General features: G+C 46.2%; 2 protein-coding genes across 2 annotated transcripts in view; one reads left to right on the top strand and one right to left on the bottom strand.

Moving 5' to 3' along the window:
- Nucleotides 1-27396, bottom strand: part of LOC137535385 (zinc finger protein 721-like) — a 378642-nt gene that overhangs the window by 67341 nt on the left and 283905 nt on the right. The gene's annotated exons all lie outside the window — the stretch shown is intronic.
- The window catches only part of LOC137535388 (zinc finger protein 271-like), a 96047-nt gene that overhangs the window by 15429 nt on the left and 53222 nt on the right, over nt 1-27396 (top strand). The window contains exon 7 of the mRNA XM_068257218.1: nt 20092-21242. Coding sequence (XP_068113319.1) covers nt 20092-21242 — 1151 coding nt within the window. The remainder of the gene's footprint in view (nt 1-20091; nt 21243-27396) is intronic.

Raw genomic sequence — 27396 nt, 5'->3', positions numbered from 1 at the left:
CGTCACACACATGCGCAGAGAGTGCCCGGCAACGGGAGCGCGATCTAGGACGCGCTCCGCCGGGCCAGCGCAGACGTACTACTCCGGGTCATTGCGACCCGGAAGTAGTAAAAGCCACATCACTATAACAGGTTGGGCAGCCCGAACAGTTCGGCTAACACAGCCGAACTGTTCGCCCACCTCTAGTGCAGAGTTAGGCCCACACTGCGCAAGCAGCATATTTTGTGACTGAGTGTACTGTAAAACATTAGGCAGGAATATGCCAAATATTTAAAGCCTTTGGATACAGTGGCTGCAAATAACAATTTTTAGGCAGGTCACACAGCGGCCATTGTAAAAAAATTTGAAAAATCTAGAAACCAAACGCAATTTTTCTTATTTACATTTAAAAAAAAAGCCTTTGTGTAAAATACATATATTGGGGGTGAATGTTGCTATTGATCACCCTTTGCCATGCCACTGCCCGGGTTTTTGGGACAGTTTTGACACGTTTAAAAATATATGCCCTGAAGGTTTTTGAAGTTCGCCAGCCATTAAAGTCAGTGGGGTCCCTCGCAAACGTTCAGCTTGTGAACATTTGCAGAAGCGTTTGTGAATACTCTGTGATCGTACAGTCGCAATGTTCGTCCATCACTAGTTTGGAGATGTATGCTGTGTCCATTGCAGTGGCAAAAATCAGACGTGACATAAATAGCCATGACAATGATGGAAAATCACAGCACGTTACATCACATCCGCTGTGACTGTCCTCCTGTTACTCCAGCTCACATTTACAGATTACCCAGCAAGCTCATGGTGAACCAGAACTCATAGAAGCGTGTAAGGGGCTAAAGAGGACCAAAAATCCCTCTTACTATAATGCCATGCAAAACAAAAATCTGCCTTCTTAAAGGTTGTTTGTTTGTCAATGTTTGTTTTTTTACAGAAGCCTTTTAGAAGTAATGCCGGGCATACACGATGAGTTTATGCGCCGGTATCGAGCCAGAGCGTCACCGCTCGTCCGTGCATGCGCGAGGATCGATCCCCGCTTGTCCCCGCGGGCGGCTGCTAATTAGCCGCTCATTTCTTCCCATTGTTCTCCCCGCTGGTATTGAGCGCACTTTCGATCCGGCGGGGTATCGGACAGGTTGGGTCTTATCAATTGAGCCATCAGGCTCGATTGATAAGCCTCCCTCCTGTCCGTGTATGCCCAGCTTGACTTAGTAATGGCAGATAGTGGTAGTAAAGAAAGCAAAACATCCATCAGCTTATCCGACCTTGCATAGTGCTAGGACAGTACAGTGGTGACTGATTCCTCTATTCAGCTTATCAGACTTTGTATAGTGCTACGACAGTGCAGTGGTGACAGGTCCTCTATTCAGCTTATCAGATCTTGCATAGTGCTAGGACAGTGCAGTGGTGACTGATTCCTCTATTCAGCTTATCAGACTTTGTATAGTGCTAGGACAGTGCAGTGGTGACAGGTCCTCTATTCAGCTTATCAGACCTTGCATAGTGCTAGGACAGTGCAGCGGTGTCAGGTTCCTCTATTCAGCTTATCAGACCTTGCATAGTGCTGGGACAGTGCAGTGGTGACAGGTTCCTCTATTCAGCTTATCAGACCTTGCATAGTGCTGGGACAGTGCAGTGGTGACAGGTTCCTCTATTCAGCTTATCAGATCTTGCATAGTGCTAGGACAGTGCAGTGGTGACGGGTTCCCCTATTCAGCTTATCAGACCTTGCATAGTGCTAGGTCAGTGCAGTGGTGTCTGGTTCCTCTATTCAGCTTATCAGACCTTGCATAGTGCTAGGACAGTGCAGTGGTGACAGGTCCTCTATTCAGCTTATCAGACCTTGCATAGTGCTAGGACAGTGCAGTGGTGACAGGTCCTCTATTCAGCTTATCATATCTTGCATAGTGCTAGGACAGTGCAGTGATGACAGGTCCTCTATTCAGCTTATCAGACCTTGCATAGTGCTGGGACAGTGCAGTGGTGACAGGTCCTCTATTCAGCTTATCAGACCTTGCATAGTGCTGGGACAGTGCAGTAGTGTCGGGTTCCTCTATTCAGCTTATCAGACCTTGCATAGTGCTAGGACAGTGCAGTGGTGTCGGGTTCCTGTATTCAGCTTATCAGACCTTGCATAGTGCTAGGACAGTGCAGTGGTGTCGGGTTCCTCTATTCAGCTTATCAGATCTCACATAGTGCTAGGACAGTGCAGTGGTGTCAGGTTCCTCTATTCAGCTTATCAGACCTTGCATAGTGCTAGGACAGTGCAGTGGTGTCGGGTTCCTCTATTCAGCTTATCAGACCTTGCATAATGCTAGGACAGTGCAGTGGTGACAGGACCTCTATTCAGCTTATCAGACCTTGCATAGTGCTAGGACAGTGCAGTGGTGTCGGGTTCCTCTATTCAGATTATCAGTCCTTGCATAGTGCTGGGACAGTGCAGTGGTGACGGGTTCCTCTATTCAGCTTATCAGACCTTGCCTAGTGCTGGGACAGTGCAGTGGTGTCGGGTTCCTCTATTCAGCTTATCAGACCTTGCATAGTGCTAGGGCAGTGCAGTGGTGTCGGGTTCCTCTATTCAGCTTATCAGACCTTGCATAGTGCTAGGACAGTGCAGTGGTGACAGGTCCTCTATTCAGCTTATCATATCTTGCATAGTGCTAGGACAGTGCAGTGATGACAGGTCCTCTATTCAGCTTATCAGACCTTGCATAGTGCTAGGACAGTGCAGTGATGTCAGGTTCCTCTATTCAGCTTATCAGACCTTGCATAGTGCTAGGACAGTGCAGTGGTGACGGGTTGCTCTATTCAGCTTATCAGACCTTGCATAGTGCTAGGACAGTGCAGTGGTGACGGGTTCCTCTATTCAGCTTATCAGACCTTGCATAGTGCTAGGACAGTGCAGTGATGTCAGGTTCCTCTATTCAGCTTATCAGACCTTGCATAGTGCTAGGACAGTGCAGTGGTGACGGGACCCTCTATTCAGCTTATCAGACCTTGCATAGTGCTAGGACAGTGCAGTGGTGTCGGGTTCCTCTATTCAGCTTATCAGACCTTGCATAGTGCTAGGACAGTGCAGTGGTGTCAGGTTCCACTATTCAGCTTATCAGACCTTGCATAGTGCTAGGACAGTGCAGTGGTGACGGGTTGCTCTATTCAGCTTATCAGACCTTGCATAGTGCTAGGACAGTGCAGTGATGTCAGGTTCCTCTATTCAGCTTATCAGACCTTGCATAGTGCTAGGACAGTGCAGTGGTGTCGGGTACCTCTATTCAGCTTATCAGACCTTGCATAGTGCTAGGACAGTGCAGTGGTGACGGGTTCCTCTATTCAGCTTATCAGACCTTGCATAGTGCTAGGACAGTGCAGTGGTGTCAGGTTCCTCTATTCAGCTTATCAGACCTTGCATAGTGCTAGGACAGTGCAGTGGTGACGGGTTCCTCTATTCAGCTTATCAGACCTTTCATAGTGCTAGGACAGTGCAGTGGTGTCGGGTTCCTCTATTCAGCTTATCAGACCTTGCATAGTGCTAGGACAGTGCAGTGGTGACAGGTCCTCTCTTCAGCTTATCAGACCTTGCATAATGCTAGGACAGTGCAGTGGTGTCGGGTTCCTCTATTCAGCTTATCAGACCTTGCATAGTGCTAGGACAGTGCAGTGGTGACGGGTTCCTCTATTCAGCTTATCAGACCTTGCATAGTGCTAGGACAGTGCAGTGGTGTCAGGTTCCTCTATTCAGCTTATCAGACCTTGCATAGTGCTAGGACAGTGCAGTGGTGACGGGTTCCTCTATTCAGCTTATCAGACCTTTCATAGTGCTAGGACAGTGCAGTGGTGTCGGGTTCCTCTATTCAGCTTATCAGACCTTGCATAGTGCTAGGACAGTGCAGTGGTGACAGGTCCTCTATTCAGCTTATCAGACCTTGCATAATGCTAGGACAGTGCAGTGGTGTCGGGTTCCTCTATTCAGCTTATCAGAACTTGCATAGTGCTAGGACAGTGCAGTGGTGACGGGTTCCTCTATTCAGCTTATCAGACCTTGCATAGTGCTAGGACAGTGCAGTGGTGACGCTTTCCTCTATTCAGCTTATCAGACCTTGCATAGTGCTAGGACAGTGCAGTGGTGACGGGTTCCTCTATTCAGCTTATCAGACCTTGCATAGTGCTAGGACAGTGCAGTGGTGTCGGGTTCCTCTATTCAGCTTATCAGACCTTGCATAGTGCTAGGTCTGTTCATGCACGTCAATACCGGTCACCGCATGTCTTGTATGGACGTGTATAACCATCAATACCGCGAGGGAGGTTAATACAGAAGGTATTTATGATTATTTATGTTGGAGTGAGCATTTGAGGCGTCCCACAATGCACCACTGCTATATATGCAAATTGTCCATTTGTTCTCCCTTAAAGCTATAGCAAGCTGACATATTATTGCATTTTTATCGGTTCTGGATGTGTTTAGCTTTCATAGACAACAAAGGGATGATTTGCATATTCAGCAGTGATGCATTGTGGGAGAGTCATATGCTCCCTCCAGCTTGAATAATCACAAATACATTTTGTTTTGAAAAGGCAAATTTATGTCCCAGCTCAAATGTGAACCAGCGTAAGAGCTTCTTATGGCAGAACCTGTGTGGCATCATCACACAAAATAAGGTTTGTATTCACATAGGGGGCATTTAAGTGGGCTTCACACAGGTACAGAGGAGGCACTGATATAAGTGTGTGTGGAGGGGGAGGGGCAGAGGAGCCACTAACATAAGTGTGTGTGGAGGGGAGGGGCAGAGGAGGCACTGATATGTGTGTGTGTGGAGGGGGAGGGGCAGAGGAGTCACTGATATAAGTGTGTGTGGAGGGGGAGGGGCAGAGGAGCCACTAACATAAGTGTGTGTGGAGGGGAGGGGCAGAGGAGGCACTGATATGTGTGTGTGTGGAGGGGGAGGGGCAGAGGAGGCTCTGATATAAGTGTGTGTGGAGGGGGAGGGGCAGAGGAGGCTCTGATATAAGTGTGTGGAGGGGGAGGGGCAGAGGAGCCACTAACATAAGTGTGTGTGGAGGGGAGGGGCAGAGGAGGCACTGATATGTGTGTGTGTGGAGGGGGAGGGGCAGAGGAGTCACTGATATAAGTGTGTGTGGAGGGGGAGGGGGAGGGGCAGAGGAGGCACTGATATAAGTGTGTGTGGAGGGGGAGGGGTAGAGGAGGCACTGATATAAGTGTGTGTGGAGGGGGAGGGGTAGAGGAGGCACTGATATAAGTGTGTGTGGAGGGGGAGGGGCAGAGGAGGCACTGATATAAGTGTGTGTGGTGGGGGGAGGGGCAGAGGAGTCACTGATATAAGTGTGTGTGGAGGAGGGAGGGGCAGAGGAGGCACTGATATAACTGTGGTGGGGAGGTGCAGGGGAGGTACTGATATAAGTGTGTGTGGAGGGGGAGGGGCAGAGGAGGCACTGATATAAGTGTGTGTGGTGGGGGGAGGGGCAGAGAAGTCACTGATATAAGTGTGTGTGGAGGGGGGAGGGGCAGAGGAGGCACTGATATGTGTGTGTGGAGGGGGGAGGGGCAGAGGAGGCACTGAAATAAGTATGTGTGGAGGGGAGGGGCAGAGGAGACACTGATATAAGTGTGTGTGGAGGGGGGAGGGGTAGAGAAGGCACTGATATAAGTGTGTGTGGAGGGGCAGAGGAGGCACTGATATAACTGTGGTGGGGAGGTGCAGGGGAGGTACTGATATAAGTGTGTGTGGAGGGGGAGGGGCAGAGGAGGCACTGATATAAGTGTGTGTGTGGAGGGGGAGGGGCAGAGGAGACACTGATATAAGTGTGTGTGGAGGGGGAGGGGCAGAGGAGGCACTGATATAAGTGTGTGTGTGGAGGGGGAGGGGCAGAGGAGACACTGATATAAGTGTGTGTGGAGAGGGAGGGGCAGAGGAGGCACTGATATGTGTATGTGGAGGGGGAGGGCTGATGAGGCACTGATATAAGTGTGTGTGGAGGGGGGAGGGACAGAGGAGGCACTTATAGAAGTGTGTGTGGAGGAGGGAGGGGCAGAGGAGGCACTGATAGTGTGTGTGGAGGGGGGAGGGGCAGAGGAGGCACTGATATGTGTGTGTGGAGGGGGGAGGGGCAGAGGAGGCACTGAAATAAGTATGTGTGGAGGGGGAGGGGCAAAGGAGACACTGATATAAGTGTGTGTGGAGGGGGAGGGGCAGAGGAGGCACTGATATAAGTGTGTGTGGAGGGGGAGGGGCAGAGGAGGCACTGATATAAGTGTGTGTGGAGGGGGAGGGGCAGAGGAAGCACTGATATAAGTGTGTGTGGAGGGGCAGAGGAAGCACTGATATAAGTGTGTATGGAGGGGGAGGGGCAGAGAAGGCACTGAAATAAGTGTGTGTGGAGGGGGGAGGGGCAGAGGAGTCACTGAAATAAGTGTGTGTGGAGGGGAGGGGCAGAGGAGGCACTGATATGTGTGTGGAGGGGGAGGGGCAGAGGAGGCACTGATATAAGTGTGGTGGGGAGGGGCAGAGGAGGTACTGAAATAAGTGTGTGGAGGGGGGAGGGGCAGAGGAGGCACTGATATAAGTGTGTGTGGAGGGGTAGGGGCAGAGGAGGCACTGATATAATGTGTGTGGAGGGGGAGGGGCAGAGGAGGCACTGATATAAGTGTGTGTGGGGAGGGGCAGAGGAGGCACTGATATAAGTGTGTATGGAGCAGGAGGGGCAGAGGAGGCACTGATATAAGTGTGGGGAGGAGCAGAGAGGAAGAGGAAGAACAACTCTATCGACATTACTAAGGAATTAATAAAATAAAAATTGGATAATGTCACGTTTGTTAAAAAGGTGAAGGTGTTACCCAAGTTTTGCAGGGGGTCCAGTGATTTCTAGCCCAACCCTTCCCCCACCCCCACCCATCTCCTGTCCAATAGGAGCCGCAGTGGGCAGCAGTTTAGTTCCTCATTGGACAGAAGGATGGGAGGAGAGATATGGCTATACTGAAATATATAGGAGTATGTATGTGTGTATTTATATCCAGATACAGAAATATTGGTGGTTTTGGGTCTCTGTAACATAAATGGATAATTCCTCTACCTCATGTAACGATTGGTGTCAGCGCACAGATTATTCTGATTATTGGTGATCTGCAGTATCACCAATAATACAGATGCTATACCTGATTATGTGGTGATCTGCAGAATCACCAATAATACTAGAATAGCTAGACACAAGACAACCAATGTAGAATAGTGTTTTGGTGCAACAGTAATGAGAAGAGGAGATCTCCCGAGAAGCGGGAGACTCAGACAATACTGCAGCCAAGAATCCCCTGAGGGGCAGGGAATTCAGACTGTACTGCAGCCAGTGGACACCTGAGGAGCAGGGACCACTGACTGAGCTACAAGGATGATCACCCGAGAAGCGGGTGATTAAGACTCTACTGCAGCTAGCAGACACTTGAGGAGCAAGTGTTGCAGACAGTACTGGCAAGACTGATCACCTAGAGAGTAGGTGCCAGCTCTCCGAAATTCCTCACTAGTGGCAAGACCCCCTAGTGGGAATAGGAAGGTCAGACAAGCAGGGTCAGCAACGTACGGACAGATAAGGTACAGAGACGGAAGGCTGATTCAGAGTAAGGTACAGGCAGTGTCGGCAGCAGTAATCAGATAGGCAGAAGTACCGAATCAGCAAACAGGAGATTAGTCAGGAAAGCAGAGGATCATAACAGATAATGGTAGCAATATAGCAATATCCTAGTCTAGGTGTGAAGTCCTTGGTTTCAACACCTGGGATCTAGACTAAAGAATAGTACACAAATATAACAATGCAATTAGTACTTTAAGCTATCAACGGAAACTGGCTAAGTGTGAATTCCCAGCTCCAACCTGTTCTAACACACTGTGAGATCTGACTAAGGTCTGAGCGCTAGCACGTTAGCGTTTGCAACAGCAGACAACCAGCAACTGACAGGCAGGTCCTATATATACTCAAAGCGCTCCACAGCACCGCCCCAGTCACTCAGCCAATCCGGAGCACAGCTGGAGTCAGCTGACCGGCTGATCAGCTGACTCCCCCTTTACTTGCATAAAGGTCCTGTCGCCTGGTGCGCGCGCGCGTAGCTCTCAATCTATGTGCAACAGAAGGACCAGGCAAATCAGCAGCATGTAGCTGCGCGGCAGAAGCCGCCGGCTGATACGTGGAGCTAGCCGCCATGCCGCTTGCCCATGCGGCGGTATCTCCGATATCCTTTAATTTAGCGCGTTGTAACGTCAGAATATCTTTTTCCTGGACAGAGATGGTGGCATAAATCTGGATTGGACTCCACCCCCTCACCACAATAGGACAGTTTGCTTATAAATGACAAAACCCCAGCCACTCTCTTTTTTTCTGTCCTCGTATGGACAGGTTTTTTTTTTTTTGTTTTGTTTATTTCTTTATCTGCCGTTTTTTCTTTTTTATATTCATTATTTTGCTAGCAGTATGAGACGGGGTCAGCCTCTCCCGTCTAGTGGATGTGCAATGTGGCATCTAAAGGGGGCTTAGATATGCGAGGGGCCTCCCCTATCGCCACTCCCTGGGTGCTGTTGGTCACTAGTTAGCTCTGGTGGCCATTGCCTTCCTGGGTCGGGACGCGTGACATCATCAAGTCTCGCAAGATCCTGACAAGCAGGAAGATTGGCTGAAGGAGGGTGAAAATCGGCACGTCATACCCGTAAGCAGTGCTAGTAAGACGCCAGAGTGGGTGGCAGCGCTCACGCCGCGGTTCCACTCTGATCTTGGTCAGTTGGAATTTTCTGACAGGAGCCTGATTTATTTAAGAAGCAGGAGTGCTTTCTTTATTCTGGATGTATGAGGCATGTTGGGCCGTTTTCTGCTGGACAGGTCATATGAAGTATTTTTCCTTTTCTGATGGCCTGTATATATATCTCTTTTTAGAGGATGGAAGATTGCTTGTTAGAATCATCCAGTATACAGGAGATTTAAATGAGTGATTATTAAATGGCTCCTTTTTGGTCTTTCTCAGCACCAGGATGTTAATTTTAATTTAGAGTACATGGGCTTAAAAGAGTGCTATCTCCCATTAATTTTGGAGCTGATGTTTTTAGTGGAAACATATCTTTTTGTGTCTCCACAGTCCTCATTAAGGGAGAAAGGATAAGTACGGGGTCTAATAGTCACCAATCCTCAGAGGCGCTGCTCTAAGAGACGCTCTTCAAGTATTAGAAGATCTCCTGAGGGCCCTTTTCCACTAGCAATCGCTAGCGTTCACGCTGAATGCTAGCGATTGCTGAATCGCAATTAGCGGCGATTCCCCGACGTTCGCGGCCGCGATTTTGCTATGCTATGCACTGCATAGCAAAATCGCGGCAAAAGTCGCTCCGCGGCGCGATCGCGATCAAGTAAAAAACGAATCGCGGTAGTGGAAATGACCTACCGCGATTCCTATGTTAAAAAGCAAACCGTAGCGATTGTAAAATCGCTAGCAGTTTGCGTTTTTGCGATTCAGCCAGCGCAAACATTACCAGCGAGTAGATATTCAGCCAGCGCTGAGACATTACTCGAGTAGATATAATGGCTCCCGCAGGAGATGGTCTGCAAGGCGCAGGCATGATTCTAGAGGACAGTAGGGGATCACACCATGCAAACAGTGTACAAAATAAATTAAGTAATTTTGTACACTGTTTGCATGGTGTGATCCCCTACTGTCCGTTATACCTGTGTTTGGTGCAAGAGGGTGTGATCAGCAGGTCCTATTTGTGCATGTACTAGCTGTGCATAGGTGCTGGAGAGGAGATCCCTTTCCTCTCCATGACACATGCACATAGATGTACAATCTTTATCTGCCTGAAAGTGATCCATCCCAGGGATATGATACATATGTGACCCAATAGTGTCAAACACCAACGCAGCTGTTTTTTGTTTTATAAATGCTGTACCTTTGATATGCAAATACAACAAGCGGGATATCAACCTAAATTGTACCTATATTAACACAGAGTCTCACCTATATATAATTATAGAAACAACAATAGTGATGTAGGGAGCCTCTATTCTCATGAAAAAAGCACTTTATTAAATACATGCAGATTAACCCCAAACCCTCCCTTTAAAACCACCTTAAAAAGGCTGTAAACATTGAGGCATAGGGCCTAATCTAAGGAGTGCACTCCTAATATTGATCATATATATTGATAGCATTTATCTTCAGGGCCCCCTTGATAAAGTGACAGATGCAGCAAGTCTTGCCTCCAAATGTTAGTGTCAGGCAATAATAGCTAGTCCTCCAAGCAGCCAGTTAGTATATACAGTGAAGCAAGCAGTCGTAGTAGTTGCAGTGTCATTCAATAATCCTCTTGACAGGAAGGTAGATACTGATATCAAGAAAGCATTCCTGGCAGGTGGTGCAGCCTGCAGACCAGCGGTAGCATTGACCTCCTTGGCGAAGGGTAGAAAATTTTGAAACGGCTCTGAATTCTGATACTGATAGACAAGTAATGATAAAAGCTTTGGATGAGCTAAAACTGGCTAGTGACTTCATGGGAGAAGCAGCCATCGACACCATCAGATCTTTGGCCAGAGCAATGCTCTATAATGTTACCGCAAAGAGGACACTTTGGCTAAAGCCAGCGGGTCAGTCATCCAGAAACAATTGGTGCAGGATTCCCTTTGACAACAAGCATCTATTTGGTCCTGAGATGGATGGAGCAATAGCAAAGGTGACTGGAGGCAAGTCGGGCTTATTACCCCAAGATAAGAAGACTCGGCCTTCGTCAGCAGACATCCAGAAAAACAGTTTTCAGGAAGATTCCAACAAGATAAATCCTATAGGCCAGGGAAGCAGTTTAATAAGAATTGGAAAGGTTCACAGTCGTCCTTTCTCAAGTCAGGAAAGTCTAAATCAACTCTCGTATCTGGACAGAATCAGAAGTCATTCGGAAGGTGCGTCCACCAGACAGTCCCTGTGGGGGCAAGATTGCGCTACTTCTGGAAGGTCTGAGGGGAATTAATAGATGATGCTTGGGTTCGGAGAACTCTAGATAAGGGTCACTCATGGAAGTTCAAGAGGACTGCTCCAGTGTCAAAGTTTCTGGGAACAAAGTGGTCAAGGAACACACAGAAGCGTCAATATTGGAATATTGAAGGAATATGTCAATTCTCTGGTTCAAGTGAAAGCAATAGTTCCAGTTTCTTGCAAAAAAGAATTCACAGGAATGTATTCTCCCTTATTCTTAGTTCCAAAGACATCAGGGGGATGGAGGCCTGTACTAGACCTAAAGTTTCTAGACAAGCACATAAAGATCCGACATTTCAGGATGGAGTCTCTGCAAACTATCATAAGGCTGGTGAGAATAAATGACTGGATGTCGACAGTCGATCTTTCAGATGCTTATCTGCACATACCAAGCAGAAACGGCTTACAGATGTACCTCAGATTCTCGATCGACAGTCAGCATTGGCAGTTCCAGAGTCTGCCGTTTGGACTCTCAACCACTCCCAGAACGTTTTCGAAAATACTCCTTCCAGTAATTGCTTCCTTGAGACAGGGAGGTCTGAAGGTATTTCATTACCTGGACTATATCCTACTGGTCAATCAGAAACATTCTTTCCTGTTGCAACATCAAAAAATTCTATTGGAAGAGTTACAGAGATTAGGATGGTTGGTGAACTTTCAAAAAAGCCAACTGGTTCCTTCCTAAGATATGATCTTTTTAGGGGCCAGAGTCATCACCAGGGAAAATATCAGCCAGGCAGTGCCTAAGTCTTTTGGGAACTTTTCTCCTCAGTGATTCCGATGGTGAAGTGGGCACATTGGCACCTGAGGATCTTTCAGAACTTTTTCCTCAGATCTTAGGACAGAATTAATTTATTACAGAAGTTCATTTTACCCTGGAGAGTGAAGAATTCCCTTTGGTGGTGGACTCACAGAATTCAACTGGAGACGTGTCATCAAATTCAGCTGGAAAGGCCTATAGTGATTACAATGGATGCAAGTCTGCAGGGATGGGGGGCCCATTGCAAAGGAGTTTGTGTCCAGGAGAGATGGAAGATTCTTCATGTTCGAGTACCTTCAGACATTCTGGAGCTCAAGGCAGCTTTTCTAGCGCTGAGGGCCTTACGTCCCTTGATTTCAGGGAAATCAGTCTTACTTCAAATAGACAATACAACGGCTGTCTCCTATAACAGGAGGCAAGGCGGGACGAGGAGTCAGTCCTTGTTGCAGGAGACCACCCACATCATGAATTAGGCCAAACCTAACAGCAGGCTACCTACCAGGATCTCAGAATGTCCAAGCAGCTCAGCTCAGCAGGAAATTCTCCAGTGCCCACGAATGGGCCTTGAATCCAGATATATTTCAGAAAATTGTTTAGAGAGGTTTGCATCCGCCAAGAACACGAAGTTGAAGAAGTTCTTTTCATGTCTCCATCATCCAGCAGCATTAGGGACTGATTGCCTATCTCAGTGGTTCTCAACCTTTTCAGCACATGTGCCCCTTTGTTGGTCACCCCTAAGTAAATGTACCCCCTACCGAATAAAGTGGTGCCGCGTGGGAAAAGTGGTTGTGGTCATGATATAATGTGGGTGGAGCCAAATACTAGCAAAATACAGGTGGTCCCCGGTTAACAAACGAGAATGGGACTGTATCCATTTGTAACCTGAATCCATTCTCTTTTGTCCCCCTCTGTTCTCCATGTGCCTCTTTTGTCCCCCTCTGTGTCACCGCTTCTCCCCCATATCATGTATGTTCTCTCAGTGCCTCTCTTGTCCCCCTCTGTGTCACCTCTATTCCCCCGTGCCTCTTTGTCCCCCTGAGTCACCTCTTGCCACCCTCTGTCAGCTCTTTTCCCTCTGTCCTAGCCAGGTATAGGTGCCCCCCATAGAGGTATGCAGGTATAGGTCCCCCGGTATAGATAGTAAGGCATAGGTGCCCCCAGTATATGTTAGAGAGGTACAGGTGCCCCCAGTGTGGGGTAGTGACCTATAGGTGCTGTAGTATAGATAACCGGGTACAGGTGGTGCCCTAGTGTGGGTAACGAGCTGAGCTGAGTGACAAGACGGACTGGGGACTAGGCTGAGTGACAGACTGGCAGATGTGACAGAGGAGCCTGTTGCTGGAACTTCCAGGAGGTGAGTGTGACAGGATGGGCAGAGAGGTGGGAAGAGAGACAAAAGTTTGGAAGAGACTGACAGAGAGAGAGAGGGTGGTAAAAGAAAGAGAGAATGCCTGTGGGAAACAGAGCATGAGACAGGGTGTGTTACCTCCTCCATCATCCTGGACTGGCTGGCTCTCTCTCTGCTCTGATGCTCTCTGACACTTTGCTGAGCTGGGTCTACCCTCTCTGACGCTGCAATACATGCTGCTGGCTGTCTTTAGCTGTCCATTTGTCTTCTCTCTCCCCTCGTCAGCGTGTTTCTGTGGCGGGCTGAGTGTCACGCTCCAATGCTACCTGTCTGTCCTCTGGATGCCCCCTCTTGAATTTTCGGAGCTGTGGAAAGAAGGAATTAGGCCACACACACCATTCGGGCAGCACAAGGAGGAAGGAGGACGAGGGGGAGGAGCAGCCACATGCATCATGTAAGGCTGTGGCAGCAGGAGGAGGGTCCCGGAGGCAAGAGGAGAAGAGAAAGAGCTACAAGACATGAAAGAACGGTGTCGGAGCCATGGCAACGGATGCCGACACCAGGAAGTAAATGGAGGCAAGCTGCTGCCCTTTCTCATTGACACCCAGAGCGGTGCGCTCTGGTAGCGCCACTGCCGCTGACACAGCCTGCAACATCTCTCCTTGGAGGCAATCCGCCATTTTGTCTGCAGCCCCTGGGGGAGCCCCTGACAGGTGCTAATGTACCCCCAGGGGTCCGCGGACCCCAGGTTGATAAACACTGGCCTATCACATCAGTGAATGTTCAGTCTGGGGTATGCCTTTCATCCTTTTCCGATGATCACAAAGTTCCTGCAGAAGTTAGTAATGGAATCTTGCACGATCATTGCTATTTTACCTTGCTGCCGAGGAGGCCATGGTTCATGCTACTGTTGGAGATGAGTGTGGAAGAACCCTGGAAACTTCCGGCAATACTGGATCTTGTTAAAGGAAAATAACTTGCGCATGAGACATCTCCATTTTGTGCCAAAAACGTAGAAATCTTTATTCACTTGGCCAAGGACTTTCTCACAGCCAGCATGTAGAGTCTGCAACTAACACAGCTCTGCACAGCAGTAGAAAGTGAGTTTCTCCTGATGTGCAGAGACTTTTTAAATCCTAATTAATATGATAAAATATTCCTCCTTTTGGGCAGTTCTTTCTGGTAAAAGTCCAACCAGCATGTTCAGTTCTCCTTTGTGGGTGGGGTCGCTTGACTCCTCTCTGTCCTCCACGAGAATGAAAGTCAGCTTTTCAAGGAAGTCCCCTGAAGCAAAGTTCTTACTTTCGTTTCCTTCAAAGTCAGGCCCACCTTCGGAGAACTGGCTCAGACTGCCCTTCCAAATTGTTCCTTTGTCCTCTGGAAAGCTGGAATTCCACTGAAAAGGACATGACAGGAAAACTGTGCAAGTAAATAGCTCAGGATCATGTATTCATTCAGTAATATTGTGATAACTCTTAGGGTAATAATAATCCTATTACTTAAAGTGTCACTCTAACACACTGGTCTGATTCTGTGCATGTGGTCCTTATAGCCACGTGAGAATATAAAGGATATATATATATAAAGATTAATAGATTAATTATAAATTTCCATAATTCTTTCCACAATCTACTCTCTCAGGGGGATCTACTATACCCAAACTTCAGCAGCCTCAGTTTGATGGCATGGAAGTTGAAAGGGAAAAATACAGAGACTTAGAATGCTCGAAGGAAGTAACTTCTACTTTATTGAAAGCTAGGAAAAGATCCACTAAGTCTACGTATCACAGAGTATGGGAGAGATTTGCAACGTTCGCTGTGTCAGAAGGCAGGGATGCTCACCGGATGACACATTTGGATTTCATCCAGGTAACTAGAGCACCTTAACCAGCAGCCCCCTTCTTTAAACTGTCCCACGGCGCGTCCCACGCTGCGTTCCAAGCCACGTCACGTGACTACTACGCTTCCTCCTTCAACCCAGAAGGAGGAAGTGTTTGTAGTCACGTGACTCGGCTTGGGACGCGCTGTGGGACGGGTTCAAGAAGACGCCTGCTGGGAAAGTTTAACCCCCCACCCCCCCGCACACCCGCTCAGGTGCTTTAATTACCTAGATGAAATCAGAATGAAACGCAGTTTGGATTTTATCTAATGAGCATCCCTGTCAGAAGGTTGCAATGTGCTTATACCTAAAGTTCAAGACCTCCTCAACTTCTTTCAGGCAGGAGTAGATAAACCGTTAAGCCTCTCAGCCATTAAAGTTCAGGTATCTGCCTTATCTGCCTTGACCAACGAAAGATGGGCCTTTAATCCAATAGTAATGCAGTTCATCCAAGGGGATCAAAAGATCAGGCCTCCCAGGAACTGTTTTACCCTCAGTGGGATTTATGTCTGGTTTTAGCGGCCCTTTCAGGACCTCCGTTTCATCCTGTGGAATCGGCCTCATTGTGGAATATAACCTTAAAGACTATCTTCCTGGTGGCTCTATCCTCAGCAAAAAGGGTCTCAGACCTGCAAGCTCTGGGTTGCTCACATAATCTTCTTCAGTTCTACCCGGACAGAGTGGTGATTAGTCCAGTTCTTCAACATATTCCGAAAGGAGGCCTCTTCTTTCCACATAAATCAGGAAGTTGACGTTGCCAACATTCCCTTTGGAGCATGAATGTTCCTCCTTGCTTCGCCAATACAATCTCTTTCAGGTCTACGGACCATCTCTTTGTGAACATTCAGGGTCCGAGGAAAGGGTATCCGGTGACAGCCAGAACCATTGCTAATTGGCTGGTAAATATTATTCAGCAGAGTTACAGGATGAAAGGTTTAGAGGTTCCTAAGGAAGTTCATGCTCACTCAACTAGAGGGATGGCTGCCTCATGGGCATATTTCTCAAAAGTATCAGTCAAAGCCATCTATAGAGCAGATAGCTGGTCTTCCTCACATACCTTTCTGTCTCATTACCATGTTAACTCTGCTGCATTAACTACACTACATTTTGGAAAAGCTGTTTTGTCTGCAGTTGGAAAATAAATTGTTTTGTGTTGCATCTCCCTCTTTCTTGGTGTGATTTTTTTTTTATTTCTATGTCCCAGATATATGCAGCCATCTCTGTCCAGGAAACAGGAAAATTGAATAGTCACCTTTCGGTAATTTTCCTTTCCTGGACCAGAAGATGGCGGCATACGAATCCCTCTCTCCTGTCCATTCGAGGACTGATTTTCACAAGAATAGCTGTGGGGGGAGGGGGGGATAGGGGGTAGAAGGGGGTTAACCACTTAAGCCCCACAGGGTTGCACATTTTTTGCATCTGAGCATCTTTCACCTCCCATTCATTTGCCAATAACTTTATCACTGCTCATCACAATAAATTGATCTATATCTTGTTTTTTGCGCCACCATTTATGCTTTCTTTGGGTGATATATTTTGCTAAGAATTAATTTATTCTAAATTTATTTTAACAGGAATATTCAGAAAGAAATGGAAAAAATTCATTATTACTCAGTTTTGGCCATCATAGTTTGAAATGAATACATGTCACCGTAATTAAATCCCATGTATTTTATTTGCCTATTTGTCCCGCTTATAACACCATTTAAATGTTGTCCCTATCACAATGTATGGCGCTGATATTTTATTTGTAAATAAAGATGTATTTTTTTCAGTTTGCGTCCATCACTATTTACAAGCCCATAATTAAAAAAAAAATTGTATTCATATACTCCTTTGACAATGCATATTTAAAAAGTTCAGACCCCTTAGGTAACTATTTATGTGTTTGTTTTTTAATTGTAATATTTTTTTTTTACTAAAAATTTTATTTGGGTAATTTTTGGTGTGGGGAAGTTAACAGCTAATTGTTAACTGTAATTTAATGTATTTACTTATTAAAAAATATATGTGGGTGTAGTTTACTATTTGGCCACAGTCAAAGTCCTGGAAGCGTACGATGACGCTTCCAGGAACTAGAATGAAGATGGGGAACTTTTTCTTTCTTTTCTTTTCTTTTTTTTTTTTTTTTTTTTTTTTGCAGACATACCGCAGTCTCTGATGAGAGACGGTCATTTTTTGTGCGGGGGACTTATATCGCTGAATGGGAAGTATATTCCCATTCATTGATCGGGGGGCTAACGGCGGGCGGCGGGAGCGCACGCGATCGCGTGCACCGCACACTGGAACATGCACAGCCTATCTGGATGAACACATTCGTCCAGATAGGCTTAAGTGGTTAATTTAGAAGCAAACTGTCCTATTGATGTCAGGGGGTGGAGCCTAACCCAGATGTATGCCGCCATTTTCTGTTCCGGGAAAGGAAAGTTACCACAAGGTGAGTATTCAATCTTCCTGTATTTGCACAATTGGGGACAAGACAGAGATAAAGGGACATTAGCAGGGGCATATGAGTGACACAAGGATACAATGGTAGTAAGAATGTGTAAGTGACGCCACATTGCTCTACAAACACAGATTTCTTGCTACAAGTACATATAGGTCTGTTGTCACAGGAGTAACACATTTCTTCTATTATCTAATCAATCTGTACAATTTACTGCTTTTCCATGTGTGGCCAATGCGTTATGTGTAGAGATGGGCAATGTCCGTGTTCTCCCCAGAAATTTTTTCCAGCCGGGTGGCATGAAAAAGTAGCCGGGTGGCATGCGAGGGTGGAATGCAGGGCCAGTGAAACTCTGCTTATAGAATAAAAGGAGTGTACAAGATACAGAGGCGCCAAAAGAATAAAAGGTAATTAAATGAACTTAAAAAACCAACTGGTTAAACAGAGGAGGCAGCGGTGGTCTTACCCCCTCCAAACAGACACAGGCAAGGACTGCGATTCAGACAGTCAACAATTTATTCGGAACTCCAAAAAACAATGCAACGCGTTTCACGGGCCATACATCCCGCTTCCTCAGGCAAAATACAGTAGGAGTCACAGCATCTGTATTATATCAGCGAGCTCGGCGCCTCTGTCACAGCATCTGTATTATATCAGCGAGCTTGGCGCCTCTGTCACAGCATCTGTATTATATCAGTGAGCTCGGCGCCTCTGTGACGGAGAGGCGCCGAGCTCGCTGATATAATACAGATGCTGTGACTCCTACTGTATTTTGCCTGAGGAAGCGGGATGTATGGCCCGTGAAACGCGTTGCATTGTTTTTTGGAGTTCCAAATAAATTGTTGACTGTCTGAATCGCAGTCCTTGCCTGTGTCTGTTTGGAGGGGGTAAGACCACCGCTGCCTCCTCTGTTTAACCAGTTGGTTTTTTAAGTTCATTTAATTACCTTTTATTCTTTTGGCGCCTCTGTATCTTGTACACTACATTGAGTCCACCCTGGGTGGAGGGTTGTTACCCTATTTTCCTGTCTACAGAGAGCGACTTTTTATTCCTGAGTGGGGTCAGGATTGTTCTCCCCACCTGCCTATACAGTGGTTGCCTATTGGTAACCCTGGTTTGTAAGTATAATTTTAACTTCTCATTTATTTTGTTGTCCCCAAGACGAATTACACTATTGGGGCTCTTGGTGTCCCCCTGCTTTATAGAATAAAAGGAGGATGAGGAGGCAAGCCGATGCACCTGCTAAGTACACACAATGCAATTTTCCGACAGATTTACTGTCAGATCGACAATTTCCAACATGTCTGATCTGATTTCCGATTTTCTGTTCACTTCTATAGGAAATCGTGCTGAAATCAGATCGGACATGCTGGGAATAATCGATCTGACTGTAAATCTGTCATAAAATTGCATTGTGTGTACCTAGCATTAGCGAGAGATTGTTTCAGATTAAGGTGCCCGGGTCGCTTTTTAATCGGAACGGAACTAAGAACTTCCTCACTGCTCTAAAAGATACACAACAGCATAATTTAGCAAGCAACCTTTACATAAAAGCATTTCTTTGTTACAGCTGATGCAAATACTAAAATCAATCTGTAGTTTCTAGTTCCTGCATTCTTGAAAGCAGTCATAGGGTTAACATCCAGTGCTTTCAAATGAGCATATCTGCCCTATCTGAAATGGCAGTCATGTGACACAGGAAGAGATCAAATTACACAGGCTCTTCTCTCTAAATACATACAGGGTGCAGTTCTCTCTGTTTTCCTTCTGTCCTGTGCAAGAGTTCAGCTCCACTAAGTTCCAGCAGAGTGATTGTGAAGGCGGAGGGGGAGCACTACAGACAGATACAAGGTGAGGGGGGAACGACAGACATAGCAGGAGATGAGTGCACAGGAGGCTGCCTTAGAGACAACCTGTCACTCAACATGCTGTGCTTGGCTGCGTCTCCTCTGCCCCCAAACTGAAAGTAAAAAAAAATAAACATGCAGAGGTCTGAAGTGGCATCACTTCTCCTGCTCTCCGTGTCTCCCCCCCCCGCCCCCCCAGCTGGATTAGACCAGCAACTCCTGTTTTCAAATGCTCAGGCACAGTGGTTACCTGCAGTCTGGGGGAAGAAGGGGAGAATCAATGAGCGATGATTGCTTGGCTGCCTCTCTCTTCTCATTAACAGGAGAGAGGCGCCGACGTAAAATAGATCCTACTACTCATTGCAGGGCGGGAGGAAGAACCGGAGCAGGAGTCCCGCCCAGCCAATCCCTGTCTCACCAGAAAGCGTGAGTGTGACAGGCAGAGGAGCGCCCCTGCGGTGTACAGCGCCAGCCTTTGCTATTTTGCGAGGCTGGCACTGGTTTAAAGCAGGCAATGGAGCGCTCCTATGTGCAGCTTAAAATGGTTTACAGCACTGGATTTACAGCACTGTGATTGGCCGCCTGTAATCAGCACAACTTTCTGCTGATAACTAGCGATGTTCAGTGACATACCAATAACTTTGAGATGGTGCTAATTATATGCAGTTACATAGAGGTTGCATCTGGTACATTTCCAATCTGCATCATCTTTGCATTAATTTGGAATTATCAGCAGCTCAATGACCCTCCCTAATGATAATTGTTCCTCCCCTCAGAATTCTCTAACAGGAAGTGATGATGTTTCTCTATTTGCAGGGCGGAGTCCCGGCATCAGGAACCTCTCAGAGACTCGTCTCTCTGTATCCACAGACTGTACAGCGGATGATGATGTCACTGAACAAGAGTCTTCTGCAGATATCCTGGTTACCCCAAATATTCCCCCAGACTCCCCTCACCTGTCTAACCCTGAGGGGCCTCATACCCGGCACAGCTCTCCCCCTGCTGGAGGGTCTCATTCCTGTTCTACATGCGGGATATGTTTTGTATGGAAATCACATCTTGTCTGTCATGAGAGATTTCACACTAGTGAGAAGCCCTATTCATGTGCTGAGTGTGGGAAATGTTTTGGGCTGAAAGAAACTCTTGTCATGCATAAGAGATCTCAAACTGGTGAGAAGCCCTATGCATGTGCTGAGTGTGGGAAATGTTTTGGGCGGAAATCAGATTTTGTCAGACATGAGAGATCTCACACTGGTGAGAAGCCTTATTCATGTTCTGAGTGCGGGAAATGTTTTGGGCGGAAAGGAAACCTTTTAACACATGAGAGATCTCACACTGGTGAGAAGCCTTATTCATGTTCTGAGTGTGGGAAATGTTTTGGGCAGAAAGGAAGCCTTTTACCACATGAGAGATCTCACACTGGTGAGAAGCCCTATTCATGTACAGAGTGTGGGAAATGTTTTGGGCTGAAACGAAATCTTTTAACACATGAGAGATCTCACACTGGTGAGAAGCCTTATTCATGTACAGAGTGTGGGAAATGTTTTGGGCTGAAACGAAGTCTTTTAACACATGAGAGATCTCACACTGGTGAGAAGCCCTATTCATGTTCTGAGTGTGGGAAATGTTTTGGGCAGAAAGGAAACCTTTTAACACATGAGAGATCTCACACTGGTGAGAAACCCTTTTCATGTTCTGAGTGTGGGAAATGTTTTGGGCAGAAAGGAAACCTTTTAACACATGAGAGAACTCACACTGGTGAGAAACCCTTTTCATGTGCTGAGTGTGGGAAATGTTTTAGGCGGAAATCAGAACTTGTCAGACATGAGAGATCTCACACTGGTGAGAAACCCTATTCATGTGCTGAGTGTGGTAAATGCTTTGGGCGGAAAGCAGAACTTGTCAGGCATGAGAGAACTCACACTGGTGAGAAGCCTTATTCATGTGCTGAGTGTGGGAAATGTTTTGTAGAAAAAAAAAAACTTGTCAGACATGAAAGATCTCACACTGGTGAGAAGCCCTATTCATGTGCTGAGTGTGGGAAATGTTTTGGATGGAAAGCAAACCTTTTATCACATGAGAGATCTCACACTGGTGTGAAGCCTTATTCATGTGCTGAGTGTGGGAAATGTTTTGTTTGGAAATCACAACTCGGCAGACATGAGAGATCTCACACTGGTGAGAAGTCCTATTCATGTGCTGAGTGTGGGAAATGTTTTGAGCTTAAATCACTGCTTGTGGGACATTTCTGTTGAGTGTGGGAAATGTTTTGGCCATAAGTGTTGTTTTCCAATGTTTATTTTACTTTTTGCAACGTGCACATGGCAGCATTTTTACACTGAATCCTTCTGCTCAGTGCATTGGATTATTGCTACTCTGTCTATACCAAACTCCCATTGACTCCTCAAGCAGTTGCATGTGTTTGTCCTTAGCAAGCGGTGGTCCCTGGCATATGCCAGGCATTTTCCGAGTTGGGGCATTGGCTGGTTGAACACTCTACCATATATTGTATGTCTATTGAGTGTACTTGGTGTTTAGCCACTTAATGTATTAAGTACAGTATATCTACACCCCTGCATACTCCATCTTAACCCCAGAGACGTAGATATACATATTACCTCCGCTGTGCTCTTGTTCCCGCGCGTACTCGCCACCGCCCGTTAGCCCAGAGATCAATGAATAGGAACGCATTTCCCATTCATTGATCTAAGTCCCAGTTGCAATGGTCGAAGCCGTGATCATTCTGAGGAATAAAAAAAAAGTTTCACTTACAGGATGCATGAAAAAAAAAAGACTGAAGCCACCTTGTGGCCAAATTGTAGTATTACAATTTATTTATGTATTTATTTATTTATTTTAAATAAAAAGACCTACACTTATTTTTAAATTAACTAGTTAGTTCCCACACTCTCCCATATTTACCCAATAGAAATATTTACATAAAAAAAGACTAATTAATAAAAAAAATACTTAGTTACATTAGGAACTGAACTTTATTAATATGTATGTCAAGAGGGTATATTACTGATAGTTTATAAATTATGGGTTTATTTCCAAATAAAATATTGGTGCCATACAATGTGATAGGGACATAATTTAACTGGGACAAATGGGCAAATAAAGTATGTGGGTTTTAATTATGGTTGCATCTATTATTTTAAAACTGTAAAGGTCAAAAACTGAGAAATTATTTTTTTTCAATTATTCCCGTTAAAATACATTTAGAATAAAATAGTTCTTAGCATAATGTACCACCCAAAGAAAGCCTAATCGATGGCAAAAATAACAAGATATAGATCATTTTGTTGTGATGAGTAGTGATAAAGTTATTGGTGAATGAATGGAAGGAGTGCTGAAAGGTGAAAAGCATTCTGGTGCTCAAAGGGTAAAACCCCTCAGTGGTGAACTGGTTAAAAGGCATTTGTCAGAAAGCCAAAGGAACCTGGGAGTGTCTCTTATATTACAGGAAGTGATGTTTTACAGGAAGTTGAAACTCACCTATGCCTCATTACTTCCTGTGTGAATGGTGTTGTGTCATTATGCCAGTTGCTTTTCCATAGATATTATGGAAAGGCAGAACGGATAGCTACTCCAATGGTGCGTACAGATCTATTGATTAAAGAGAATCTGTAATTTAAAAAAGAAAAACCTCTGGGGGGGGGGGATACTTACCTCTGGATCCTAAGGCTTCCCCCGTCCTCCTCTGTCCATCCGTTCAAGTTCCTGGATCCCCCGAACTGTGGCGAAAGTAAATATTTACCTACCGTGATCCTGCGCAGGTGCACTAGCGGCTTTTCCTTTGAGCTAAGGCGAAAGCAACCAAGCCTGATCGCTCCGCCCTACTGCGCAGACGCAAAGGACTCGCGCCTGTGCAGTAGAGTGGATATGATCGGGTTCGGCTATTTCCCCCTTAGCCCAAAGGAGGAGCCGCTAGTGCGTCTGTACAGGATCACAGTAGGTAAATATACCCACTTGACAAGCCGCTTGTTGGGGAATTTTCAGTGGGGCCAGCGCTGGATTTCCCTGAGATTCAGAGGACAGGGAAACTGTGTGTAATGGTCCGCTCTGCTGTCTGCACAGACAGACAGCTTTTTGACCATTTTGTAGGTCTGAGTGCTGCAGGTCCCTGGAAAAGAGACCTGTCTTCTCTCTGCAAGTTTTAGAATTACTCTGCTGGTGAGGAATTTGCATCCACTTGTCATGCAAATTGCTTAGCTTCTTCCTTTGATGGCTTGCAGTATAAATGCCATGTCCTCCCAGAATCCCTGGCTGGTCATAGAGGTTTGTTCCTGCTAACTTACCTGGAGTTCAGCCCTCTGCTACTGTTGCTAATATTATCTTAGTGGAGTTAATTCTTGGGGAGTGGTCCTAGCACTCCTACTTAGTGCAGTCAGGTTGTGTATAATTTGTACTGCCTATTCTTTCTTACCTGCTGCGATTGTCTTGTCACCAGCGGCGGTCGACAGGAAATTGTTCTGTCTGTTGGGATCGCATTCGCCCTAGCGGTAGTGGCGGTGGTTCCTTCTGTACTCTCTCTGGGAGTGTGGGCCAGAGCTGTGGTTGCTACTGGTTGCTCCTTCTGTCTGTCTTGTCTGGAACGAACGCTTGCTGTAGACTCGGTGGGCTAACCGTTTAGCAAGCGTTCGCGTTCTCTATTCATCTTCGTGTTACATTGGTTAGTTAGGGTTGGCGCGTTTTGTCTCTGTTGCGCTTTTCGTGCGGAGACCGCGCCATTAGCGTGTTTTGTCGCTGTTGCGCTTTTCGTGCGGCGACCGCGCTTAGCGAGTGCGTTTGTTATTTTCCTTGGCGTTCTGATCATTGTTTGCTGTGTCTTTCTTTCTACACTTATACTCTGTCTTTACTCGGTCTTGTGTCACTGTTGGCAATCGCCATTCTTGCGGTTGCGTTCTTGCTTGGTTTCCGCTGTTGTGTGTTCGCCGTCGCCGGGTGGCGACTAGATTGGTGGACACACATCCATTCTGTCGCTGTGCTCACTCTCTCTATCTAAGGGCTATCTTGCCCTGCATTGCTGCAACTCGTACAATTCCCAACTGGCATCTGTGGCAGTGCAGAGGGGTTGTTCCTCTGCACTCCACAGCTTCATCTGCCGGTGGGAATTTCCCTCTACAGGTGCATTGCACCAAAGCTGGGTTCTGTTGTTTCATACGCTTGTGGAGGATTTCCGCAGTGTCAGCGCACATCTTGTGCGCTGACCACGGAAATAATTCCCCAATCGTTACAGTATGACCAGGCAAACCGAAATTCCCAGTGTAGAGGGAATTTCCGATTTGTACGATTTTGTCGAATATGGTTCTTGTACCTTTAAGAGGTTTAAAAAACTAGATTCTGAAACCAAAGAGGATTTCCTTTCTGAATGTGTTAGATTCCTAGGAAATTCCGCGTTTCAGGCTACTCCCGTTTCTACCTGGGCGTTCCAGATAGCATATTGCCTGTTGCCGGGGGATCTGCTTAGCTGGGCCTATGATGTTTTGAATCAAAACGATTTGAAGGAAAGACCCTTGGAATTCCTAGCGTTTATGATTCACAACGTGTTTAAGGATATTGATTTGCCTTACCCTCTTAATGAGCTCTTAGCAGCAAGTCAATCACTTGTTCCATCTACTGCATACAGAACTATGCAGTTTACAAAGGATGGTATTGACAATCAGTTTAAAGTCCCAGTGCCTAAAGCAATTGAATGTGAAATCTATGAGTGTGTACCTGCTAATCAGTCAGCTGTCCAATCCCTTCCATGCAGAACCATTCAATGTGATAATGAATGCAGTAACAGCTCCCTTGCATCTAGACAGCAGCCACTTGTAGTGGCTAAAACTAAAAGGAGAAAATCTAGGAAGGCTTCCCAGCGGACAAATCCATTGCCCATAGCAACTACAAATAAGGAAATTATTTCTGTAAAATCTGAAATGTGGAACACATTTGAATGTGATAAATCCAGAGAAACTTCTCAGTCTCAGGTTTTATTACCCCAAGCAAAAGCATATGTGGATCCTATGATTCTCAGAATTATACATTATATTAAAGGAGTAAGAAAATCTATGCATGTTCCTGATCCCAACCCGTATGAGAGTTACCTTGATACAGGGTTGTTTGAGCCTCCATTTGCTCCGTGGGAGATTGGGGCTTTGATTGAGGAGTTCGAGATTGATTGGAAGGCGTTTTGCGATTTTTACATCGCAAAGAGCAAAGAGATTCTTAATGCTTGTGTTGATTCTGTGTACATTTTGATTGAGTCTGATGAGTGTGACGAGTGTTTTGTGGATCCGGTGATTTGTGTGTGGCAGACGATTTTGGATGAATTGCACACACGCCAACCAATTGACTCCAGTGGAGAGACACCGTTGTCGGATGATTGTTCCTGCCTTGCTAGGGTGGAGCGGGTGAGTTCAGACACTGTGCGATCTGAAATGAATGGGTGTGCTACTGTTGTTGACACCGGTGTGAATTCCGAAAGATTCTTTCCTGCTTGTGTGGAGTTTGAATCTGTGCGATCTAATGCCTGTTTTTCAGGCGTTCCTGCAGATTATGATCAACATGAATGTGTCAAAGATATGTGGGATCCCTTGTCATTTAAAAACAGATCTTTTTCTCCCAGTAATTCTTTGGGATCTTCCATCTATGATCCTGCTATGGGGAAGGTTTCTAAACCCTGCAACCTCAAGAGTAATGTTAATATGACTAATAAAGTTCCTCATGTTGTTGTCGCAACTTCTTCTGCAAGTAAATCTATGCCTCACTCTGTCCACACCTGTGAAAGCACATTGCCAGATTTAAATTGTTCCAATATTCCTGCCCAGGACACTTTACAATTTGGTTCACAGATTTCGCAGGCTTGCGCTTTAGAAGCTTCAGTCTCACAACCAAAAGCGATCTTAGATTTGACATTGTTAGCCGAGTCGAAGGGTGAGACAGCGCTTTTGTTTTGCGACTCTGATTCTGAGGGTTCTTTTCCTAGTCCAGAGAATATTTCTGTGAGTCTACCCTGTACCATGAATGAAACTATGATGTCCACTCGCACTGACATTTGTGAGTCCCTTTCTTGCTCTGAAGAAAGTACTGACTCTCCACCCTGTACTCTGGATGAGTCAATGTTGCCTTGCATAAAATCTCCTGCAGTGAGCCTAGAGGCTCATCTAGGTATTGCAACTATTCTCACCAGTTTTTCTGCCATTTTTGAATTGCAGTCTAGTTTGACTGCTATGCAGAATTTTGCGTGCAGTGAGATTAGAGTTAGGGAGTCAGTGTGTGTTCCAGAAAATATTCCTGTGCATCCTGTTCATGAAGATGATATTCAGTCTCAGCGGATTGTAGAACCATCCCTGGGACGTTTGCTCTGTCCGCAAAATGTATTTGATGTTTTGCCCTGTAACATGGATAGTTCAGAATCCTTGATTACTTTGTCAGAAAACTTGGAAAATGATGCTCCTGAGGTTTTGTTTGATGTTCTGGAGGTCTCCGAGTTCCTCCCAAAGGGTGCGGAATTTCTAGCAGATGCCTCCTGCCCCCCAGATCCTTTTGAAGTATTGCCCACTTCAGTAGGCATTGCTGTTATACTGACTACTTTTGCCGCTCTTGTGGAGCTTCAGTCATGCGTAGTCAATGATGAGTTCTGCTTGGATACTATTACAGTCACAGAGACTTCTAAGTCTGAGTCCAAGTCTTCTTTTGAAAGACCAGTACTTGTGACCACTACTCGTGATGTTTCTCTGCCCGGTTCTGGTTTTGGTCTTGTCGTGACGGACTCTGAGGTTGGCAGTTCCCCGACATGTCCTGAGGTTTCTCCTGTGCTGGTGTACCCAGATGCGCTCTGTGAGCCAGAATGCCCAAGTGTGTCTCGGTTACCAGCATGCTCAGATGCTTCCTCTGTGGAGACATGTTCTGATATTGCTTGCCTGCCTGCATGCCCAGAAGTGGTCCCTGAAAGCCCTGATCTGGATGCTTGTCCTGGTAATCCTGAATCCGGAATTGTCATGGGTTCCATAGGGGTTCTTGATAGTTCTCCATGTGAACCTAAAGAGCATTCTGGCCTCTTAGGATCTCTGCGGAGCTTCAAAGTGTTCTTGGAGATTCTGGGAGAAATTTTTTTTGGTACCCTGGATGGGA

Source organism: Hyperolius riggenbachi, chromosome 10, assembly GCF_040937935.1.
Source record: "Hyperolius riggenbachi isolate aHypRig1 chromosome 10, aHypRig1.pri, whole genome shotgun sequence".
Lineage (NCBI taxonomy): Eukaryota > Metazoa > Chordata > Amphibia > Anura > Hyperoliidae > Hyperolius > Hyperolius riggenbachi.
This window is presented reverse-complemented; position numbering and strand designations above follow the sequence as displayed.